This window comes from Blennius ocellaris (genome assembly GCF_963422515.1).
Source record: "Blennius ocellaris genome assembly, chromosome: 8".
NCBI lineage: Eukaryota > Metazoa > Chordata > Actinopteri > Blenniiformes > Blenniidae > Blennius > Blennius ocellaris.
Window position 1 is genome coordinate 8,911,696 of NC_137657.1, and position 23,433 is coordinate 8,935,128.

Consider the following 23,433-nt stretch of genomic DNA (forward strand, 5'->3'; position numbering starts at 1 on the left):
AGCCTCGCCTGCTCACATCAAAGAAATATTTTGAAAGTCCCTTTAAGCTCCCTCGAAAGAGTTAGATAGATCTCCTGGTAATAGAAGCGCTGCGTTTAGTGGACCTATTGTGGGAAAAAGCATGCTGATCTAATGAGTCAGCGTCTATTATAGATGTCCAAACTTTAAATGAATTTTTAAGATTGTGTGGAAAAAAAAAAGGTGTGTCTCTCCATGCCAGACTCTGAAAATATGCAGCCGAGAACATCAGAGGTAAATGAACTTTATTTAGATTTTTTTTTTTAAAAAAGAAAAGGTTTATCACGCAAGGCAACAAAGAGAAGAAATGCAGACTGCTATGAACAGACCACAGGACCAGGAGCTCCCACCACCTCCGCCTCCCCCCCCCACTGGCAGCAAAGGGGTTCTAATTACAACCAAATCAAAGGAGCAAGAGAACAAGACTCACATTGTTCCGAATGTGTTTACTTACACTAAAAACATTAAAACTGGACAATCTGAATGTACAGTAGAAGACAGACAATTTTGATTCCCACATGAATCCAAACACAGAACCTTATACAAGCTGTTTTTTAATAACATTTAGTCGACGGTACAAATGAAACAGGAAGGTTCACGGCTATGCAATACAATTGATTGATCACTTTAAGACAGACTATAGATGTCGCAATGGGCACTTTTAGGGGGAAAATGGGTTCACAAAAATAAAAAGAAGAAGTAGTAGAAGAAGAAGCAAGGTCTCATCCAGGGTTTTTATTGAAGTAACATCAAACCTGCATGTTGAGGTAAGCACGTCACTGGGGAATACGAAGGAAGCGATTCCCTTTAAAAAGGACTCCCTTAGCCATATCCCCACTCACTTTGTAATTCGCTTTGACAGTAAATCAATTCTCAAGCCTGGCCCCTTGGACTCCTCCAACCCTAGGTCCTCCTCTCTCAACATTCCTGCACACATGAATCACTCCAACTCCTGGCTTCTAGAAGGCATTTCCTGCCCGGCCCTCTCTCTCTCTCTCTCTCTCTCTTTCTCTCTCTTTCTCTCTTGCTCTCTGTCTCGCTCCTCTGCTGAAAGCTGAGCAGGAACTCGGCCGAGCTTTGATTTGGACCCAGAGGGAGAGAGGGAGGAGAGCTCGGCTTAACACAGGGCCCTGGCTCTGGGACCGCTCCGACAGACAGAGAGAGAGAGAGAGAGAGAGCGAGAGAGAGACATGGAGACTCAGGGATGTGTTGGAAGATGCCTGCAACACCCAAGCAGGGATTTAGTGTTTTATCCTTCAGATTGCAATATGAGCACTGGACCGTATTACAACGGCAATATCACTCCCTGCACTAAAGTCTGCCTCGTGGGAGCGCCCTCTCTGAGGATTTAAGTATACATTCTTTCTAAGACAGCCGTTCATTATTTCAGCTCTCAGTCGATTTAACATGGAACTTCATCACAGATTATTGAGAGCTTGTAGTGTTTTAAACCCCTAAACGCAACGCGAGGACTTCACCGATAAATTTCCATGATGGAGTGGATAGAGGCGCATTTAAATATTGAACGGGGAAAATGTACACGGTGGGGAAACGGGTGGTGCTTCAAAGCCGTACACCTGCTGGAGCTTCCCTCCAGAAATGATCCTTAATGCGAAACCCACAATACTATGTACAATCCAATGGTTTTGTCACCTGAACTGACTCGAGATGACCAAAGCAGCTCTTTAAAAAGAACGGTCTAAACTGTCTTGGTATTTACATGGGTGAAACATACAGAATATACAGAGATCACTACGCAAAAGATCACAAACAGAGTCTTAAGAGAGTAGGACGAGTGAAGCTGCAGCTGAGTGAAAAGGGGTCGTATGTCCTGACAGAGAGAGCTGGCCTACTGTGCAATGGCTGCTGTGTGAGTGAGAGTGTGTGGTGTGTGTGTGTGTGTGTCTCTGTTTGTAAACTGCAGAGATGTAAATGCTTGTCGAGGCTTGTTTATTTGTGAATGTTGAAAGTGTGTGACCTCATCTTCTTCCCTTTTTCATATCATGGCTCTTATCACCAGTCTCCCTTTGACCTGGTGAAGGTAGGTGCTCTGCTCCAACTCCAAGCTCTGGCTGGTCAGAGCCTCGTCCTCGCTGTCGAGCGGCTCCTCCTTGACCTTGATGACCCCGCAGTGAGCATCTGGGAGCTCGCCGCTCGACCCGCTGCTGCTACTGCTGAGCGTGTGCTTCCGGATGACTCCTCTAGGGGGCAGCCTGTCCTCCTGCATGCTCTCCATCTCCTCTCTGTGCTGCTCCTCCTGCTCCTCCTCGGATTCCTGCAGGTGTGCGTTGGGCTGACGTAACTGCTCGATGGACTTGGACAACAGCTGCGAAACACATTGGATCCACATTAATGACAACATCCTGCAGCAATTATCATTTCCAATCCAAACCTAACCGGAGAGAACCAAATCAGGTTCTAACACATAAATAAAAATAATCAATTGTATCTAAAACCATCATTATCAACAGAATTATTTCTATAAATATATAATCATTGTACATGAACTCTGAACTCATAGTTCAAATTACCTGTTGGGTTTTGGTTTTATGAATACAAAGTTCAAATACATAAAGGCCACTTCAGTTTCAAAACTGCTGAAAAAATTACTTGGAAATCAAATGTTATACATATGAAATACTGCTGCAACACAAACGCCTAAACTTTTGACCGGCCCCACTGACTATCCTTGATAAACTTTACTTTCTGAATCTTCAAAACTAACCTCAATTTAATGACAATTACAAAACAAACAATAACAGAGTTACGTGTTGTAAAAACCTGATAAAACGATAATATTTACCACATCTACTTAATATTTCTCATAATACCCAACAAACATGGCAACACTCTTGGCACTTTGATATAACATCAATACATCAGTGCAGCCGACTGAGGGAATCACTATGGAAATTTAAAAAAAACAGTGCCAATGTATTTGATCATGTGTATTCTAAACATTAATAGTACACGAGATAGCGTGTTAATTTTATAATATAGGCCCAGCTAGTGAAGCAGTACTTGTATGAATGTTACACAATATCTTGCAGGACAGAAGGAGGACGTGCCAACAGGATTGTAAAACCTTTGGCAGAAATTCACTGAGACAAAAATCTCATTCAGAAACATTAACAAGCTATAAACTGTAAAACAGGTGGGACTTTGGTCACTTTGGCCATTTTCGATGCAACATATTTTCACATCAGGGTATTGTTGCCCAGTTTGTGGCAATCTGTGATAAATATGTTGGCGACAGTAATTAGGCCCCCAGAAAGAATTGCAGCATCATTTTAAAAAAAACTAAAAACAAAACACTTTAGTCTTGCAAGTTTTATAAATCTAATCTGATCTGACCGGCTCATTTCACCAGAAAAGGGCTCTAAGAACAGGAAGCTGGTAACAAACAACATTACTGTAGACAGAAACTAGGCCTTGTATAAATATCTTTTCGGTTATAAGAATTAACCTACTTAGCTTAGAATTAGTAAACACGGTCAGACCTTTCCCTAAAATCCTTAAGCTCCTGTAAGTTTCCATTAGTGCCCCCTACTGCTGCTGGCAGTGAAGGACGTTTAAAAAGAACTGTAGACAAGCCACTTAGGAAATTAATTGGGGCGATGTTTCGGAAATCTCTTGCAATACACACTGAGGGCTCATCCCTGATTAGTGGCCATTTATAACCTCCACTTAAAGAGGCTTTACTTGCGATCTCATTGACCTGACTGACCAGATCTCGGTCCAGTGACGTGTTTCCGGACAAGAAGTGACTGTTATTCCACAGATCTTTTCAATAAAATCAGCTTTGCTGCGGACGTGGCAGTAATTAAAGCTGATCAACATGGTTTTTGTCACGCTGGCTGTGATAGATTTTTATTAATTTGAATGTTGTTGAGAAACTGTGGGAACAAGTAGATCCCTGCTGTATGTCTCAAGACCTGCTTGTGGTTCTTTAGGCTTTTTTTCTTTTCTTTTCTTTCTTTTTTTTTTATTACTTCTAGGTATGACCGCGTTCGATAGTTCCCATGGCTCCTTCAAGGCCCAGCGTTGGGACACATCAGTATGTGAGCTCACACAATGCTGCCTTTCACAGTGTCTGCCACCTCACACACGTCCCTCACCAGAATAATTACAGTCTGTGTGCAGCAAGGTCACCTCGGCCAACTTACAGAAACACAAATATTGCCACAGAGGAACAAAATGCATTCTGGGCGCTTTTCTCTCTCCACTTGAACTTCGATGAATTGAATTTCACCGAGGTAGCATGTGAACAGCACAGATGCCTTAAGCTATGATAACAGAATTAGTGTAGGGGAAGGATTTCATCCCCATTTGAAGTCAGTCAGAAGTTCCTCGCTTTGCAGAAATAACACCCAAGATTTCAGGGAAGAACAGACGACGACCCAGGTCTGTAAACTTGAGCTGCCACAGATGCTTTTAGAGAAGGCTAAAAATAGATTGACATTTGTGTGCTCAAAATGATTAAATCAGACTCCCTGCAGTAAAATAAGACCTCATGAGAGATGGAAGGGAATATAAGATGCTGTGAAAAGCAATCTGAAAGTCAAAATCCTGCTCTGTGAATGAATATTGATGATCAGCACAATACCTTATTTATATGGACCTGCTGCTGGTACTGTTTCTGCTTCTCCAGGAAGTGCTGGTGTTGCTGCTGGATGACAAGTTGAGCAAGAGTGTTCTGAGGCAGCGGCGCCGACTGGGTTCTGTTCAGGGGTCGGTGTTTGGGTAGTTTAGGCCGACTGCTGGAGGGGCGATCCTTCATGGCCAGCGGGGATTGCGGGAGTGAGGACATGGAGCCGTGGCCTGGGAATGGAATAATGAAAATAATTTTTTTTTAAAAACTCTTGATGTTTAACGTCTGAAACAGGCGCATTTACATTCCAGTGACGCATCAAAGTAAAGTAACTGTCTTACCTGACGAGAGCAACTTCTGCTGCCTCATTTGCTCCTTCTGGAGGAGGTGCTGAAGCAGAGCCTGGTGACTGGGGCTCACCTTCGACTCCAGGCCTGTGTGCATGGGCACAGGACCCAGTAGGTGCCCCGGCAGCCCATGTCTGACCTCCGTCGACCTGTCCTTCAAACCCATTGCCTGAAAGAAAAGAAATGGCGGTGAAGTAACGGCTAATTGCACTCAAACTAACGTAATGATTTTAAACAAAACTAATTAAATGAGATAAAATGTTCTTCAGTGAATGAGACTAATACTTTGTAGTTACAAATTTGAAATAAACTGATAAAGATGGGTGAAATTGGAGAACATCAATGGTCTGAAGCGGATGAACAGGCCTCTTAGGAATGCGCCACGGAGCTCAAAGATGATATATCATGTGCTGTGTTATCAGGAGTTGCACTTGAGAAGACTTGGGGTTTTTAAAAGCTGTGATAAATGAGGTAATAGGGGAGGATAAGAGCATGCCTGACACGAGACACTGCAGAACAATATTTATCTAAGGTCGATAAAATCATTCGGGGCCACAGGTCAGTGACCTCTGTTCATACTAAAAATCCAGACGACCCGTTGATAGCAGGATTTTCAATACGTAGACTGAGCCAGGGAAGCTTTTATTTACCAGATGACTGCACTTGTGTCTGCTGAGACGGCTGTAAACACGTGTACTCACATTAATGGGGGAAGATGCAGTTGAAATCCCCAGAGAGATGTTGGGTAAGGAGGGAGACGTGTATAAGCTCAGCATTGACACGGAGCCTTCGGGTCGGAATAACCTCGGCTGGGAAGGCCATCTCTACATCAGAGAGAGAGAGAGAGAGAGAGAGAGAGAGAGAGAGAGAGAGAGAGAGGTTTAAGAGGAGGTGGCAGATTTAGGAATCCTCTATGGATGATTTCAAAAGGCAACGTGAGCAGTGGCGTAAACGTTAATGCACTATGACGAACAACAGCCCACCTTGCTGCAAAGCAGAAAGGTATGAGTTTCTTAGAGATACAAAGGAGTGACAAAAAGCAGAGAGAAAAAGAAAAAAAAAAACCCCCGTCGTACATCGTCACAGAATGACAGCAGTGAAGATGATCCACTGTTCTAACCTCTAATCCACCACTTCACCCTCGCCCCTCCAGTCCACAGTCAGCCCACCGCCTGTTTCTACTCCTGCCCCCCCCACCCTCAGGCTACTCTCTGAGAGAACATCAGCACTGGGGCATACTTCCTGTACCCAGCAGAGCAGCAGACCAGCATGTGGTTTTGGAACAGCCATGTTTATCTTCGAACCCCTACCAGTACTCAGTGACCTGCATGTGGATATCCGGCCCATATTTGACCCGAGGGACCAGTTCCCTCTGAAAAAGGATACCTAATGTAACGGTGCACAAACAGGCCTTGCTTTTGCAACAGGCATGAGGTCCAATGAGCAGCCACCCCTCCCCGTCGCCTTCTGTCTACCAATGACTTTCAAGGAAGGCGCAGCTCGGGCCGATACAATAGCAATCCTGTGTGTTTATGTTGTTAGCATGTGGGTGTCTTTGGCTACCAGGGCCTGGGATATCAATTAAAATCCACAGTTTGCTTCTCTCCCTAAGCCCCAACCTTCAGCCCGGTGTCAGGGCGTCTCTCCCTCCTCTGTATCACTGGAGGTCCCTGGGAGAGTAAACAACGATGGTTCAGGAAAACACAGCTGTTCGGTTAAGATTGCAGAGAGATGTGTCATATCTGCCACACTCTATAATGGCCCGCTTTGTGAGCTCAGTCCAAAGGGAGCACTGGTCAGTAACGCAGCCATGAATCTATTGGGAAACGCCTCAGAACGACTCAGCACCGGAATGCAGCCAGACCAATGACAGAAATACGGGGACGAGCCAGCAGTAACCTTACCACCAAATGACAGCAATTTTCTTTTTTTCTTTTTAATGCTTTGAATGAACTGAACAAATAGAACATAGAAAATAATGTACAGTACATCTGGAGTGTAAAAAGTATATACACATATTCAGCATTTTGACTTGAATTGTTTTTTTCCAGCAAGGCATCAACCTTTAAAAGCAAACTCAGAGTAATCAGACATGTGGGTCAAGCTGTGCCTCTTTAATGTCAGCGTGGGAAGTCATTTTCACTGGAGTGTAACAAGACTGAGGACAACCGGTTGTCTGTTTTCATAGCTGCAAGTAAAATCGAAGACAAGCATTTAGCACTCTGACATGTTTTGATATACAAATGATTCGCATTCATAAAAACATCAGAATTTAGCCTATTATGATGTTTATTTTTATTTCTTTTTTTTTGGGGGGGGGGGGGGTCAAGTGCAGTGGTCATGATTTATGAACGTACCTCAGTTTTTGTTGTAGTAGGCAGAGAGGAGGGTCCATTTTCAGCCCCCAAGGCACTGGAGGCCCCTATGGGAGAGCTGGGGCCAGAGCCAGGGGCACTGTTAGTGGGCGTAGAGTCTAAGGAACATCAAGGAGTTAGACACCGTGTGCATGCTCACACTCTGCACACAACACAACACACATACACAGAGGCTTGGCATAACAGCTGCAGCTTCACAACAGTTTAATGTGTATGTTCATGGCTGCTTGATTACAATGGTCTTTTTTTGTTGTTTTTTTTTTACATGAGAGTGCAATGACCACTACAAGCTACTGCGTTGCAGAATGACTGATTAGTACACAGCTCCGTGATCGTGACACTATGGCTCGTGCTGCTTTCAGAAAGTATTTTATGCATAGATGTGCAGTTGCGCACACGTTTCAATTCATGTATAATGACAGAAAATGTAAAGCATACCCATCAAGTCAAAAGCCCTCTTCTTGTAGGGGGTCATGTTTCCATCTCTTCTCTTTAGCATGGGACTACTTCTCCTCTCTGCCACTTTCTGCTTCAGCCTGGATCGTACCTTTAGGTTGGGCTCTGAGACTAAAAAAAACACAACAAAAACAGATTTTTCGATAAGTCTCCATTCAACACTGTGTAGACAATAAAAAACATCATCATATGTGTACGTTAAACACAAGTACAATCAAAGATGTATACAACATATACATGTACGTAGTACAGTTTTATGTCGCCCTACACTAACAGACTAATAATTTTTTTTTTTTTTTAAAGAAATCACAAATATAAAGAAAAATAACTGTGGATAAAAGAGACAATATATCAAGTAATATTGTCATGTCGTGACAAGCTATAATTTCAGTTTAACAGAAATACAGAGGAGGTTTCAGATAAATTAAATGAGTCAGGATTGGGCCCATTTCCACCTCATCTGGACTAAATTAGGTCGAGCAACACACAGGCTCTAAGTGAAATAGTCCGCTACCTGCCGCCCTGGTGACCACAGTCTGATACAGTAGCAACAGTTAAACTAACACAAAAACATGGCAGATGTTTCAGGCGCTCTCCCCACGCCCCCTCCTCTAATGCAAACCAGAGATACCCAAATACACTGCTCCAAAGTCGCACTCACTCACAGCTCAGCCTGGAAAGAGTCACGTTTACAAACGACCACCAAGTTACAAGTTTAAAAACAGATATAGTTCTTTCAAGGATTCAAGGGAATGTTAATGATTGGTTTCAAGGGTCATAATAGATTATTTCATTATTTCTTTCCCTCTGTTAGGTTGTGTGAAATTATTTAGTATACTAAATTAATGCTGTTTTTAGGAATGTTTTTTATGCTTTTCATTAAAAACCTGAATCTGACAAAATGGCAATCAACTAAATCAGTATCAATATATTTAACCAACATCACAGATCATTTTACATTCGATTGAGCGATAAAATTTGATCATTGAAAATGTATTCGGACTCTGAACCAAGGGTTTGACTTAACTAAAAGTATTCTGGACAAATCAGTTTCTGGCTACAACATCACTTTTTAATGCAAGGAGAAAAAAAATATATCCTGAAAACCTTTTTAATGAAATGAAAACAATTTGTGGAGCAGTCTGAAAAATACATCTGAAGGATGCAGTCTGACTTCCGTTAAAAAAACATGCAAAAGCAAAGAAAAAGAGCACTGAATCACAGCAAAGGTGTTTATTTTTTCACGACAAACTCATCGCTTATGTGAATGCATGTAGATGTTTCTGTGTTTGGCTGCTGGACCGTGACTGTCTAGCCACAGTGACAGTAGTGACGCACTTGGTCATCAAGAAACCCCACAGCTACCTTTACGTACAATAAACAAGCGGGGTGGATGAGCTGGTCCTCTGACGGGGAGCCAGAACACCGCGCTATATTGAAGTTATGTAAACCCCGTGTTACACAATGGTGTACTTGTTTCAATTATTTAGCTGTGATCAATAATTAAATAGGCCTTTTTGCTATGTGTACAACATGCAGCTATACATAGGGAAGTGCAGCGATGACGTGGGAACTGCAGGGAGCAAGAGCGAGAGCACCTAAGGGGGCACAGCTAGGAGAGTGGGCCAGATGCTGCTATTCCTGGCTTTTGTCAAAAGCAGCGAAACCCTCTTCCCTAATACGTGACACAGACCTCTAATCCTGTGGGTGTGAGGTAGAATGAAAGCGAGCGAGGGAGGAAGAAAAGAGGCAGGAGAGATAAATGGAGAGAAAACGCTGTTGGGAGTCGTATGAATCTGCTTCACGCCCCGCTGCCTTGATTGCTTTCTATTTTTACACACTGCTGCCACCAAGCTACGCATCCCAATTGGTCGCCACGGGAACGCCAGACAGCAGCACGGGAACAAACACTTTCTCACTGGTCTCCGTGGAAAAAAAAAAAAAAAAAAACGCCCTGATGCAAGGCGCAACAGGAGGCAAGGATGGCAGCGGGGAGAAAAAAAAAAAGAAAAAGAAAAAAGCATATACTGTGAGCACCTGGGTCACTACTGCTCTGACGCCTCACTCAACAAAAACATGCTCCAATACCAGCAACGCACCACAGCAATAAATCAGACTCCTTACGTATTACGCTATCTGCACTTAATCAGAATTTTAAGTGTGCAGCCACAGTGACAGCCTGCGTCCATTACAGCCTGGACCCGAACAGATGGCTGGCTGGAAAGCTGAGGTGTGTGTGTGCACGCGAAGTGCGCGTGCGCGTGTGTGTGTGTGTGTGTATGTGCATGCATTCTGTACATAATGTGGCCTGCTGTGCATTTCGCTGACATCCTGTCTCAAACTAAAGCTGAACAAAAGCAATTCTTCACACTAAAATCACAACTTGATAAAAAAAAATAAAATAAATATATTAAAAAAGTCCACTTTTCAAGAAAACAGTTGGGCAACTTGATTTCTTCTTCCATTATGTCCCTGATATTCGAGCTGTGACTGTGTTTCTTAAAAAAAAGTGTGTTGCTGCACAGACTCCACTTTGCTTCACTTTGCTTTACAGTTTTACCTTTGCAGGATTATTTTGGAAAATCTGTCTTGCACCTGCTGAATGCACACATTTGGTAACTAGGTCATGACCAGAGAGGGTGTTGCACTTCTTATTGCTAAGCTGCAACTATTCCTGCCGCAGACTATCGCGTGAGCCCGGCCTGCTTCTATTCTAGACCCAGGAACTGAAACAAAGGGGATATAGATCAAGTAAACAGCTTAAAGCACATTAAAAACAGTCTAAAAATACTTTTGGGTGAAAAAAAACAACATAAAGAGGGAATTACTTCTGTCTAATCTGCACTTAAATTAATTACGTAAGTAATATTTATAGACTTTACGGTAAACATGAAAGCATTGAGTTCATCTTTAAATGAGGTTTTCATTTAACGTTTAAATTGGTGTCTCTTTATTCTGTTCATTCGTGAGTATTTTCATGTTTTCTACATTACCAGAACTTTTTATACAGTGCACTTAAAAATCTAAGTTTAATTTATTCCATGGGAGCATAGTAAATGCAGAAAGATTATCTAAATTAAATGCTAATTTGATATGTTTGCCCTTTGAAAGACTCAGCCTGACATTCAGGTTCTCACATCTTGTGTTTTTATCCCATGTTACCTGTTTGGCTGTTTTATTGTGCGTTTCCATTCAAACTGCTTTTTACTATTTATCCCTATAAGTTTATTGTACTTTTTATTATCAGTTTTACCTTGTCTTTATCATAGTAAAACTTTGTCTTCATATTTCGTGTTTTCAGTCTTCTATCATCTTTAAATATAGCTCCATCTGTTTTTTTCAGTTAGATATTCTGTGCTACTTGTATAATGTTTTTTTTAATCTCTTTCCATCAGTTTTAATAAGCACTCTTCATTTTCCATTTAAATGCCTCGTTTTTCCTTTTCTTTGCTTTTTTTTGTCTTATTAACACTCATTTATAACATGTTTATATATCACGTATCATACAGGTTGGTACATTTCAAAGTGCTTCACAGGAAAATGTACACTGTGATAACAAGTCAAAACAGTGAGGCGCAAGGAAAGTGAAAATACGACAGGAATTGAAAGCAGGAAATGTTAGATCTGGAAGAAAAAGATTAAAAATACCTTTACCAAGACAACTAAAGAGATAAAATATTAATGTGACAAAGGAAAGATAAAAGTGCTTTTAAAAACCAGTTAAAAAGAGTAACGAGACAAAGTGGCGGTAGCACTGATGCATACAATGTGAGCATGCGGGTCATATATTCAGATCGAGACTTGAATGTTACATTAAAAACCATAAAGTAACTTAATGAATCCTATAACTTTCTGGCAACCAATGTCCAACCTTTTGTCAAAGCAGGTGTAATGTGCTCTCGCCTCCTGGTCCATTGAGCTTCATGAAAACGAACGTATGTATAAATAATATTCAATTGATTAAGTTTCAACATTTCACACAAGTATCATGAATCCAATCGTGATCACAGCTTCCCACTGGAACGATGGTCCTGAGCACTCTGGCCACATGAAGCAGCAGCGAGTCCAACGCGAGAGGGGGGAGATCGGGGCCGTCACTTTGTTTTCAGAGAGCTATCTTTGCTTAAACAAACAATCCTGTCGAGGTTCATCCTGCCTGTGCCCGTTCTAAGTCAGCAACACCTGCCAATCAGCTATCAGTGACGGGCAGCGGCTCAGAGAACAGCACTGCCTTTGTGTGTCCCCCTCGCGTGCCAAGCCCTCAGAGGACTTTAATGAAGACGGACAGGAAGTGGGGGAGGAAGGCCTGAGCAGGAAATGACCACATATAGATTCAGGAATCCAAAAGGGGCAAGAAATAGTTCTATCTGTGCAAGTGTGGCAGACTCACAGACTGAACTGTAAAAGGCGGCGTGGACGTCCCCAGTGTGAGCCTGAAATGCTGCTCTTCCCCTTATTTGTTTAAACCTTGCCTTTTTGTGTTCACACTGGAAGCTAAACAATACAACCCTAAACAGCATCCCTGTTATTTCAGATACCAGCCTTCAACTTACTACACCACTTACCTTGTGAGAGCAGAGTTACCAAACATGTAACTATGTATTTAGGTAGAAATATTCTCTTTTGTAAAGACTGTGTGGTGCAGACGGATTACCATAAATAAATAAAATCTTCTCGAGCTGTCATTTAACCTTCTAATATTTGTTCTTGCCATGCAGTGCCTTTATTTTACCAGATCTAATTGTTCTGCCTGATCTCTAAATTGTATATTCACACAACATGACAGGTCTGTAGTTAAATAACTCAACAAGTATAATTGTTTTCCAATGTAATTAAAAGAGACACAGGAGGGAAAAGAACATAATATAATTTGGTGACCTCACCGCCGAATCACGGAGCTTTTGGTACGCAAACCAAAGAGAGGCAGGAATTATACTTATTTACATAGCCGTCCCCAACGGGTTCCTCGAACGCTAAACCAACAAACCTGAGCTGCTTTTTGGTGGGAACCTGTGTCTTTTCAAAATAGTTTTTAAAGCCCATAACTCAGGAGGAATCAATCTGGCCTAATTCTCCCATCCACCACAGAACATTTGCAAGCAGGCCTTGGAACTCGGTTTGTTTGTTTAACACAGAGACAAATGAGGGTCCTTTTAAAAAAAAAATAAAAAAATGATGGCAAAGTAATTTTAGCACAAATAATAGTCATTAAGACTTCAACCTGTGGAGGAAGAAATTCAAATGTGTTGTGCAGTCGCACTGCATTAGAGTAATCCAAATAGAAATAAGGCAAGCTTACATTAACTCCCTGGCATAGTGAAGTTTTGCGTCAAGCCCTGAAGGTAACAAGAGGGGAGCTGGGGTCATAATGAGCCTAACTGATGCTATTAGCAGGTCATCAGCAACGGAAAGCAGGAAACACTCATTGGTGCACCACCTCTCCGATGACAAAGGTCAGAAAGACGCTCGCTGATTTACAGCCCAGTTTAGGTTAAATGTAAAACACACTGACGTCTGTCAGATCAGCTGTGTGTGTGTGTGTGTGCTTGTGCGTGTGCGTGTAAATTAACAGACCTGACTTCCTCAAGGGGAAGTCGTCCTTGCTCTCGAGGGGAGATGGCAGAGTGTACTGGCAGGTGGGGGATGTGCCGCCCAGAGGAGAGCTTTGGTCCAGTGATGTGTGGTGAGAGGACCTGAAATCACGAAGACGTTCACATTTCAGAATCACATGCAGACATTTCGATCATCAATATACCCATAAAGGTCTGTGAGGTAATGAGACTAAGGGTACTTACGTATACCAGAGTTTTGGGTGCTGGATGAACGTGTGATTGGCTCCATTGCTGACAGGGTCCTTTGCGGACTTGCTCAACAGAAACTCTTGGAGTTTCTGTTTGACTTCGGTACTGGCCACTGCACCTGTGAGACCAACAGACAGAAACAAAGGGATTGGGGTCACCCTAGGGCTCTGACTCACAAGGTATGAATGTGTAAAACACAAACTCATTGGCTGAATTGAAATTCTGAGCAGAAATATAAAAATGTATTTCCTTGCCTTGACGATCTCAAGAGATTCAGTTAATTCAGTTTTCCAGCAGTCAAATTTATGTATGAAGATCTCCCCCTAGTGGTGTCAGTGTGTTTGTCCCTTTAAAAGTGATACTGCAGAGAGGGTCTTTTTTCCATCTGAGGGTTTCCGTTGCAGCGCACAGTTTCAGATTGCACGATGTGAAAAAGTCATAAATCTCCATCTATTATTAGTTATAAGGTAAAAACAGATTGAAATACTATACCCTCTGCTGTTTTCGCCGCGCTATTCAGGGACATTTTCGCCCAATTTCAGGACTTAAATGTGACTGGCCAACTTCATGTCATCAGTTCACATGTATTGGTTAAGCATCGTGTCGCCATCGTCATCGTCCTGCTTTACAATGCTCCCCATCAGACGTCCAAAGCTATTTTCAGATATCTAATTATTTGCCTTGTTTGAAGACATCCTTAAAGACACTCACATCCCCTATTGAGAAATCTTGTCTCCATAAGGCAGAGGCTGGAAATCAGAACAGTTTGTCCTCTTTATGAAAGGCAATTACACTCTCCCTTGTGGTGAGAACAATATAACTTTCATGAATTTTTCAGCAACAGTCTCAAATGTGATCCGACTGCAAGCGTCATTAAGTACATAGAGGTGGTCTTAAGAGATTCCCTTACTTGCTTTAAACTACTAGTGATACTACCGGTCGCACCACTGGATATATTCAGCACAGTCTCAAAGAATAAAATCTCAAAAAGATGTATATTTACATTAATAGACAAACAATATTAATGCAAATTAACCCTTGTTGTTTCAATATTTGCTTTAATTCATTAACGTTAATCTCCTGTAGATGTTAGAAAATGTTCATTGACTCTTTCATTACACTAAATTAAACACATTAAAGTGAACTCTATGAGGAGTAATAGTGAGTGCTCCATCAAATATAAAAATCTAAAGACGTGCTTGTAGATAAACAGCATTTGTACACAGCAACTAAATGAGTCTCTTAATATAAGAATACACGGTTGAATTATTCGCAGGCGCAAACACAAGCATGACATCTCACTCGAAGGCTATTATCCTTAAAATAATGATGATAGCAGAATGTCTGTATGGCACAAATGTGATATTGAGCATTTTCTCAGAGGGATATTCCATTACTTTAAAGCTTTCCTGGTGTTCCCAGCTGTTTTATGTATATTTTAATGCACTTAAGAAATGATTGAAAAGGTGGAGGGCTTGAATTCATGGCCCCCATGCTCGCTTTTGCCCAGGGCCCTTAAAAAAAATGTTTCATTCAGCTCCTGGGAGTGGAAAGGCGGTGATGATGACGGTGTCAAGCTCTTACTCTCTCGAGAGCGCTCCTTGCCCCTGAGGCTCAGGCTGGAAACATGCTGCTCTCTCCGATGCCTCTCCTGCTCCTTCTCCTGCTGATTCTGCTGCTGCTGCTGCTCCAAACGACGCTCCTTCTCTGCAAGTTCCTGCTGCTGCTTCATGGCCTGCAGCTCCTGCTGAAGCTGAGAAACACACAGGCCTCATATCAGCATGAGGAAAGCACACTGATAATCATTTTTTTTTTTTTTTTTTGGTGGTGGTGGTTTTCTATTTTGCTGTGATGGGCTATTCTGTGCCTGACTAAAAACAAAAGTCTTGCTGAGCTGCCCTGCTGCGCTGAGCTGTTTCTCCTTTTTCTGCACTTTGTGATGTTGTCCTGAGCTGCAGACTTTTCTCCTGATCGGCACTGTGCCACGCTGTGTTGTTTTGTGCCGCGCGGCTGTGCTCGCTGCTGTACTGTCCTCCATGCAACGTCCCGGTGCCATATTAACCTTGAGATGCTCCTGGAGCTGAGCCTGGTGCTGACGGGTCAGCTTCTCATGCTGCTTCTGGAACTCGCTGATTAGTAGCTGCTTCTGAATCTGCTGCTGTTTCTGGATGAGCAGCAGCTCCTGCTGCAGCTGTCTCTCCCACAGTCCGGGGTCCGAGCCTGGCCCCAGCATCCTCAGGTCTGTGCGCAAGTCCAAAGGCGATAACGGCTCCACAGCCAATGGCACTTCTGGCTTAATATCCACTGCAGCCCCGACATGGAAAACAGAAATGGAGAAAAAAAAAGTATTTAGAAACATCTATACAATTCTACTTTATCGTTTCCAGAACAAAACATATCAGGAGTCACGGAGGTTAAAAAAAAAGACATGGGGAAAAAAAACAACTTTTAAGAATAACTAAGAGAGAAAAAGAAAAGCTAAGTTTCAGAAATGAAAGGCATATCCTTCTCTCCCATGATCCTCGGAAACCTGCAATTATAATAGTTTCTATAAACAGACACAGAATTACATCCGTGTGAGCCCCCTGGGAGCAGCTGTACCAAAGGCCCAATGGGCGTTTGGCACGAAACGCTAAAGTGGTCATTTGAAGTATTTACATAAATCCTGTCCTTCCTCTGTTTGATAAATAAATACAGAGGGGTTTTCCCCCCCTTCTGTCTGTCCCAGAACATCATGTAGATATCTTTTCCAAACATAAATAATTAAGGAAAAGTAAATTGTGCGCCCATGTGTGTTTGGGCATTCATGTTTCTATGAGTCTCTATCTGTTCTTGAGTGCAGATATTTCCCTGTGCACACAGGTAAGAAGACCTGCTTCTATTATAAGCAACTGTCAGATACAAAGTGCGAGGACATCCCTTTGGTATCCAAGCGCTATATAAAATCTCCGCCACGGAGAAAATCGATTGCCTGTTAACACCACGGAAGACATGGCCACTTCATCTCTCTGCCCTAGAATGATTGTATAACTTTTTTATTTTTTTTGTCATTGCTATGATTTTGTTTTCATCAACACTACTGTACCTTACTTTATATCTTGAAATATCATCTCGTTGAACAACTTTTAAGTTTTAGAGAACTGTCCTTGTGTGGATATTTGACCAGTGTTAGAATGAATGTGCGCAAACCTTGGAAAAATAAAATGCATTCGTAATGTTGATGCAAACTGTGTTTTATTCTTCATAAGTTTTGAACATAAACTACAGTATCTCAAATTATATGATATTTTGAGATATTGTTTTTTAAGTGACTGAAATGTTTTTGTTAGTTATGAATGTTGAAATCAGTGACAAAACTATGCACTTTATACAGATTTGTATTTTATTTTATGAAATGAACCTCTATGTATACATAGAGCTACAATCAGCATTGTCCAGGCTGTATAATGTCTCCTCCATTTTGAGACGAGACAAACATTCAGGAGATTTATTGAATGTATTCACAGCCTTAATCTTCTCAAAGGTCACTTGTGCGAGAACAAACAAGAACACTGTTACTACTTCGCCATTTCCTTGGGAGCATGAGACGGCAAAAAACTGTCCAAGTACAGTTACTGTGCTCATATTAGGACTCTTGTATGGATTTGATGGAGGATTTATAATTGTAGACTATAACAAAATGCCAATAAAACACTTGCCAGTAGAAGCAGTGCCACTGTACAGTAGCCATCAATTTGGAAGCAGCGCCTCCTGTTCTCGGATGCTGTGAAGCTCACTGGCGCCCATTTGTTTTGTCATGTAGCCTGTTTTTCATTGCCACCATTCCATGTGTATGCGGCGGTGGATGATTATAAATAGAAACATAAAAGCAAGTGGCGCAATCCTGGTCTGTGACAACCCCCACACCCTAGTATCCACCACCCTAACTTGCCGCTGCCATGGCAACGCTGGCAACGTAATTATGTCTCCCCATTCTGCAGATATCGAGTCTCACTGCATGTCATCTCCTGCCTACAGTGGCACTGTGACATGTTGACTATTATATCAGCTTTTCAGCTCTTATATAAGAAAGGAGTCCCCAGTCGAGAGAGACAGAGAGGGAGAAAGCGTTACAAAACCCTCCAGCACGCGCACACGTGCACGCGCAGAATGGAGAATCTGTGGCAAAGTGATAAGTTGTCTTAAAACATGTTCAAAAAGTGGAGACAGCTAGAGGGGACTCCTGTGCTGTAATTTTCCTCTCTGTGTTCTAAAAACAGCTCCAATCAACTGACAGAGGAGGGCAGCAGCTCAGCAGGCGCGGGGAACGAGCACCTGTAGAACAGAGCCTTCTCTTCTGACAGGGAATATTAATCTTAGCTTGTAAGTACTTGACAAAGGACTCTTTTGTTGCGGGCACCATTCCAGGAGCAGCCGCCAACCTGTGAACCATTGAAGGGCTCAGAGAGTCAGACAGCCTTAGTGATACTTTTGCCTAATGGACCTAAATATAGTGACAAAACACACACACACACACACACACACACCTGCTGCCTGGGTGAATTCACCACTGTGATATCTAATTAATCTCATATTTCATTCTGTACCCTCACTGTGACTGGCATTAAGGATCCCCACTTTGATCAGCACGTCAAGCTGAGCCTCCATCAGAAAATCTCAGACTGTGGTTTAACAGGATGGGAAAAGGGAGGAGGGGGAGGAGGAGGAGGAGGAGGAGTGTGAAAGCTTAAGCCACCTTTGATAACCAAGGCTGTATGAAATGGCCCTTGAGGAAACCACAACAACCTCATGTGCCTGTTCTATTCTTGTCCGCTCTGCGTCCACTGTGCTGGCTAGAACAGCGCTGACTGGAATGACAATGTTGAGGGAACATAATGAGGTCCTGGAGGTAGGTAGACAATGTTCCACATGCACGTGGATGATGTATCATTTACAACTTATTCGTGACTGATGCTGCTGTCTGTTGCTGCTGGAAATACACATAGGCAGTAAAATACTCTTCTGGGTGAAAGGCGCAACAACAGAGTTGCTTCGATATATTTATTTACTTCCACAAATACCCAACCTGAAACTACTCAAATTAAAATCTGCTGTTTCTGGTTCACCAAAATACTCCTTCAGCAGAAAGGAACACGGAACCACCAGTAACTAATTATAAATGCTGTTCTGAGCAGGGCCTTAATATAGACAATGTGCGAAAGACAGTCACAGTAGTGAGGCCGCCTGCCCAATTTAACGCAGGCAAAAATAAAAGCATCATGTCACATTTATGTAACTTTCAGGTCATTTTTGCAAACCATCACTCACACAGAGGAGCATGCGACTGCTGCTTCAGTGGTCCTCGTACAGTGCCACTGCTCATTATGATCGCCACATTTGATTAATTCACTTCGGGTTAAAAAAAAAATTAAATTAAAAAAGGGGTCGCTCATGATTGGTGGAAAGTGCATACACAAGTGTCTGTAGGCGCTGGTAAACATGAGATTTATGAATGACAGGTCCCAAATTTTTTTTTAGCACAGGGGAGCAACAAGCACCCTGCCCCATGCCCAAATTCCTCCCTGTGGAGGACCTGCCGGGAGGGGGTGTGACTCATGGCCTGTGACTACACTCCCAGTGCAGAGTCGCACCGCCAGTGTCCCCAAAGTGTTTATTTCTAAAACCGATCTGCCTCTCATTAGCCTCTGTGGTGGCTGGAGTGACAATCACAGCCTTAATTTGAGATGTTGGATGGCGGTCTTTTTTTGCCTCGGGCCACATTAGCTTCCCATCCTAGACAGAAAAACACATCGCCAGTGACACTATTACTGCATGTGAGGAGCCCAAAATTCACAGATACTCAAATTTATTCATCAAATAACTCAACCATGTAAGGAGATGAGAATAAGTTTGAAAGAACAGCTTGACATTTCACAGTAACCTTTTGAGATTCTGATCACTCCAAATGTGACTACTCATGTGAGGAAAGAGTCATTAATATTGTAAACATTACCCCTGAATATAAATAGCACAGCTATTCTTAAACCTTATCAGCTGAGCTTTGCACCTGAACGCATCACAGACTTAAACTGAATATAATGATGTGAAAGAAATCCTGAAATGTTGTTCAATAAAGACTTTCACTCAATAGTAGGTACAAAGAATAGTTTCTGAGGTTTTAAAGGAAAACAATGGCTAATTTTATACACATTATATGAACATTTTGCCCAGACAAAGTTACTTTTTTCATTATGTGATACTTGATCACAAAGTTCTGCATTGTCTGGTTGTATTTGCAGAGACTTAACACTTAAATCAAAATATTACACACAATAAACCTCAGTCTAAATTGTTTTGCAACCATTTAAAATGAATAAATGCCTGTAAACACCCATTCTAGGAGTAGGTAAATGTAATGAAACACTTTGAGTTACACCTTAAACATGTAGGTTGCCCGCATTTAGTGTGAAATAGAGATGGTTGCTGATCTACATTCCTTGTCTCACTGTATAAATAGAACCAGAGATACAGAAGATGTTTGAGGGCAAAAATAAGCTGATGCTTGGGCCTGCAATGTGGTGCTGGATCTCTCATTAAGTGCCTTGTTATTTTGAGCAGCTGGCATGTCTAAAGCAGGAAACAGGTCTTTATTTTTAAGACTCGGGCTCGTCCTTGCAGCTGAGCCAGAGCTGCGGTTTTCAGGCTATCTACTAACAAAGAGAGCCGAGCTGAGCCACAACGGGCTTTTCACTGAGGGGAGCACGGCGTCCAGCAAACAACACACAAAACACAACGTAGTCCAGCTTTATCCCAGCAGGAGAGAGAAAACACACAAAATGGTGGGTGATAATTGAGAAATCTTTCCAGACTTTAAGTAATCTTTGCCTCTCTTTATAAGCAGCATTGGCAGCGGCAGCGGATCCTACCATCAATAACATTCCCAACAAATCAATCAGCGTGAGTCAATTGGCTTGATTCCTTGAGCAACAGCTCACGCCACAGAAAAGCATCGCAACCGAAAACACAAAACTGAACTTGTTTTTATCCGACAGGCTTTGTAGGGGGGGAATATAAATGAGCAAAATGGGCTGTGTATATTCACAGCTCTTTTTCCCCCCACTGCACTCTCCTTCATAATACTACAATATAATCAAACAGAAATGTACATCATTTCATTATGGGGTCAATTTTACAAAGCGCTAACATGAAATCCTACATCCTTTGTGTTCTTTCGCAATGTCTCTTTAGCAATCAGCACTTCAAATAGATGAAGAATACAGACGAGAAGACTTGAAAGGTGCATCATTGTTATGGTCTAAAAGGTCCCTATTGATATTTTCTCATGGTATTTTTCATTGAAGGGAAACTAATTACTTTTTTTCCTCATTGGAGAGCTCATCTGAGGACCATTTTGGTCAAAACATTCATGATGCCAACGCTAACCAAAACAAAAATTTTATTGTGCCCTTTATTTTGCAAATCCACTTGAAATGCAACAACAGAAGAGTAGAGCATTGAATAAAAGGTCAAGAAGTTTGCTTTATAAAACTATTTGCATATAACTTGTTCGGCAGACACGATGAGTTCTTTGCCAATAAATACTTCAGATTTCAAGCATAGAAAGAGCTTCAAACATTGAAAAAGAAAATATCAACCCATCCTGGTGTTTGTCTAAAGCGACCTGCTCTACAACAACAGCTCTACTCTTCTGTCCACCCAGAGAAAGGCATCTTGATGAGGCATTTTAAGACTGGTAATATTAGTCTCTGTCAGGTGATTTACCACAAAATGGAAAGAACAAATTAAACAGGCAAATGACAGAATTCTCTATAAATATCTGTTCCAAAGCCGCTGTTATATCAGGAGCACGCCGAGATGGAATGATAACGCACAGACGCCTAATCTTAGCAGGCTAATGCCATAAGCTGAAAATAACTCACCTAAGAATAGCTGACCCACAGAATAAGCAAGGAGCCCGTATTCAGGCGCTCACTATATCTGTTGTTTGGCTCACAAGCTGCTTAGAGAAAAGAACCAAGCCTGATCTAATTGTCTAATTGTCAAATAACTTACTCTATTGACAGACATGCTATGTGTCATCCCTTTTTCAACCTGCCCTCGCATTTCTACATCGTTTCATGTTCAGCCCACAGCCTGTGGATGTGTTCATTTTCTCATTTTGATAACCTGAAGTCAGACTTCAGGCATATTTTAAAATGTACTTAAGTGGTGGTTTTTTTTTCTTATCTTTGAAAATTAAAAACACTGAGTTGACCCACAATGCAAAATAGCCAAATGTACATGCAACAGTTTGATAAGGTGAGTCTCCATCCCATTGTTCCTAATTTGGGTTACGACTTAATCGAGTCAGCGTCATCAATGTGACCACATCGGATATGCTTTCAAGAAACTCACATCACAAAATAAGCAACGCTTCAACTTTCAGCTCATTTCTACTGAGTATTAATCAATAGCCTCGTGTTATAAAAGAACGAAAAAAGCAAACGAGGTGTGACTCATCTCGAGTCAATTCAGTGAATAGACGTTACTCATACTGATGTCAGCCGTGTACTCGTCAATTCTATTCTCAGGGCGAAAATAGAACAGCCAGTGTCTGTGGTAAATATCCAGAGAGAAACCTTTCAAAAGTCCCCTCAGTATTTCTGTAACAGCTCTTCCTGTTCCCTGAAAAGTGCACCATGACATGGAAGCTCGCAAAACACAACATCCCTGTCGTGTTCACAGTGACTCATTTCAGGGTACGGGGTTGAAACACTTCCTCATTTTAGCCGAGCTGGATAAAAAGATCTTCTCATGACGCTGGGTATGTCAACACAAAAGTAAATACCTTGATTCAGGAAGAAGTGCCTGGTCCTACCACGTCGCTGTGCAGACAGGATTTGAGTTCTCTTTTCACACAGAATGAGAGACCGGGTGAGCGCAAAGAGTTGAGAGTATGCAGGAGTGAGAGGGAGGAACAGAGTGAATGGGTGCACAGAGGCACAGAGGATGGAAGACAGATAGATAGATAGATAGATAGATAGATAGGGGTGAAGTAGCAGCGGATTTAGAGATAGAGGAGAGGCTCACTTTGGAATGCAGAGACAAAAATAGAAAAGTAAAAAATAAAAAGGGAGATTCCTCAGTGGGAGAAGAAACACAGGACTGTGTGATCACCTGAGTTGTTCACGTTGTGCATCTTGCTCTGGCCGGGGAGCTGCTGGTGTCCAACGCGCCCTTCTGTTGTGGAGAAACTTGACTCGCCCTCGTAAATCGTCTGCAGCATACTCCACTCAGCGCTCAGGTCTCATCGCAAGCCCTGCGTTTCCTGTCACCAAAGAGCCACCCCTCAGCCACTCAGGGAAGAGACCACGACAACAGGCAACTCTCTCCTTTCCTCTGAGAAACTACTCTCCCTCACAAACTGCACACACTCTCTGCAGGGCTGCTGCTCTCCAGGGTGTCCGGCTTCGGTCTGGTCCAAACACTAACGCGATGTTTGTTTGGACGAGATGGCAAATCCAGCTTCTTTTTCTTACTTGCTTCTCTCCTTTTCCGTCTCCAGCCTGTACTTTCTTTCTCCCCCACCCTCTTCTATCCTCCTCTGCACAGAGTCTGAGCAGCAACTGAGAGAAATGGAAAGCTGAGTTGCTACGAAAGCCGTGCGCTGTGTACTGAGCACCTCGCAGAGGCAGCAACGCAAGCCAGGGAGGGAGCAAGCTTCATTTGCATGTGAATCAACAACTGCGTGGCCCACAGGTGACAGAAATAGAACAATGGCCAGCCCTGGCTAAAAATAGGTCAGGCGAGGCGCAGGGATTGGAGCAGCATTGATGCGTTTAAAAATACCACACCAAACACAGCTG

General features: G+C 42.4%; 1 protein-coding gene across 1 annotated transcript; it reads right to left on the reverse strand.

The window, feature by feature from the left end:
• Positions 1 to 384: 384 nt before the first annotated feature.
• hdac9b (histone deacetylase 9b) lies at positions 385 to 23,207 on the reverse strand. Its single transcript, XM_080500347.1, has 11 exons — positions 22,745 to 23,207; positions 15,651 to 15,892; positions 15,173 to 15,341; positions 13,583 to 13,706; positions 13,362 to 13,480; positions 7,770 to 7,898; positions 7,314 to 7,429; positions 5,658 to 5,780; positions 4,951 to 5,125; positions 4,625 to 4,839; positions 385 to 2,344 (listed from the first exon to the last, which is right to left on the reverse strand). The coding sequence occupies exons 1-11, from the start codon at positions 22,851 to 22,853 to the stop codon at positions 2,015 to 2,017; spliced, it is 1,851 nt and encodes a 616-aa protein (XP_080356473.1). The 5' UTR covers positions 22,854 to 23,207; the 3' UTR covers positions 385 to 2,014.
• Between the last annotated feature and the right edge of the window lie 226 nt (positions 23,208 to 23,433).

Excerpts from the sequence above, each read along its gene's own strand:
- hdac9b (XM_080500347.1), bottom strand. The coding sequence starts at position 22,853 with ATGCTGCAGACGATTTACGAGGGCGAGTCAAGTTTCTCCACAACAGAA. Across the intron at positions 7,899-13,361 it reads CTTCCCCTTGAGGAAGTCAG|TCTCAGAGCCCAACCTAAAG; the intron begins GTCTGTTAATTT and ends TGTTTTTTTTAG. Across the intron at positions 2,345-4,624 it reads AGCAGGTCCATATAAATAAG|CTGTTGTCCAAGTCCATCGA; the intron begins GTATTGTGCTGA and ends TGTGTTTCGCAG.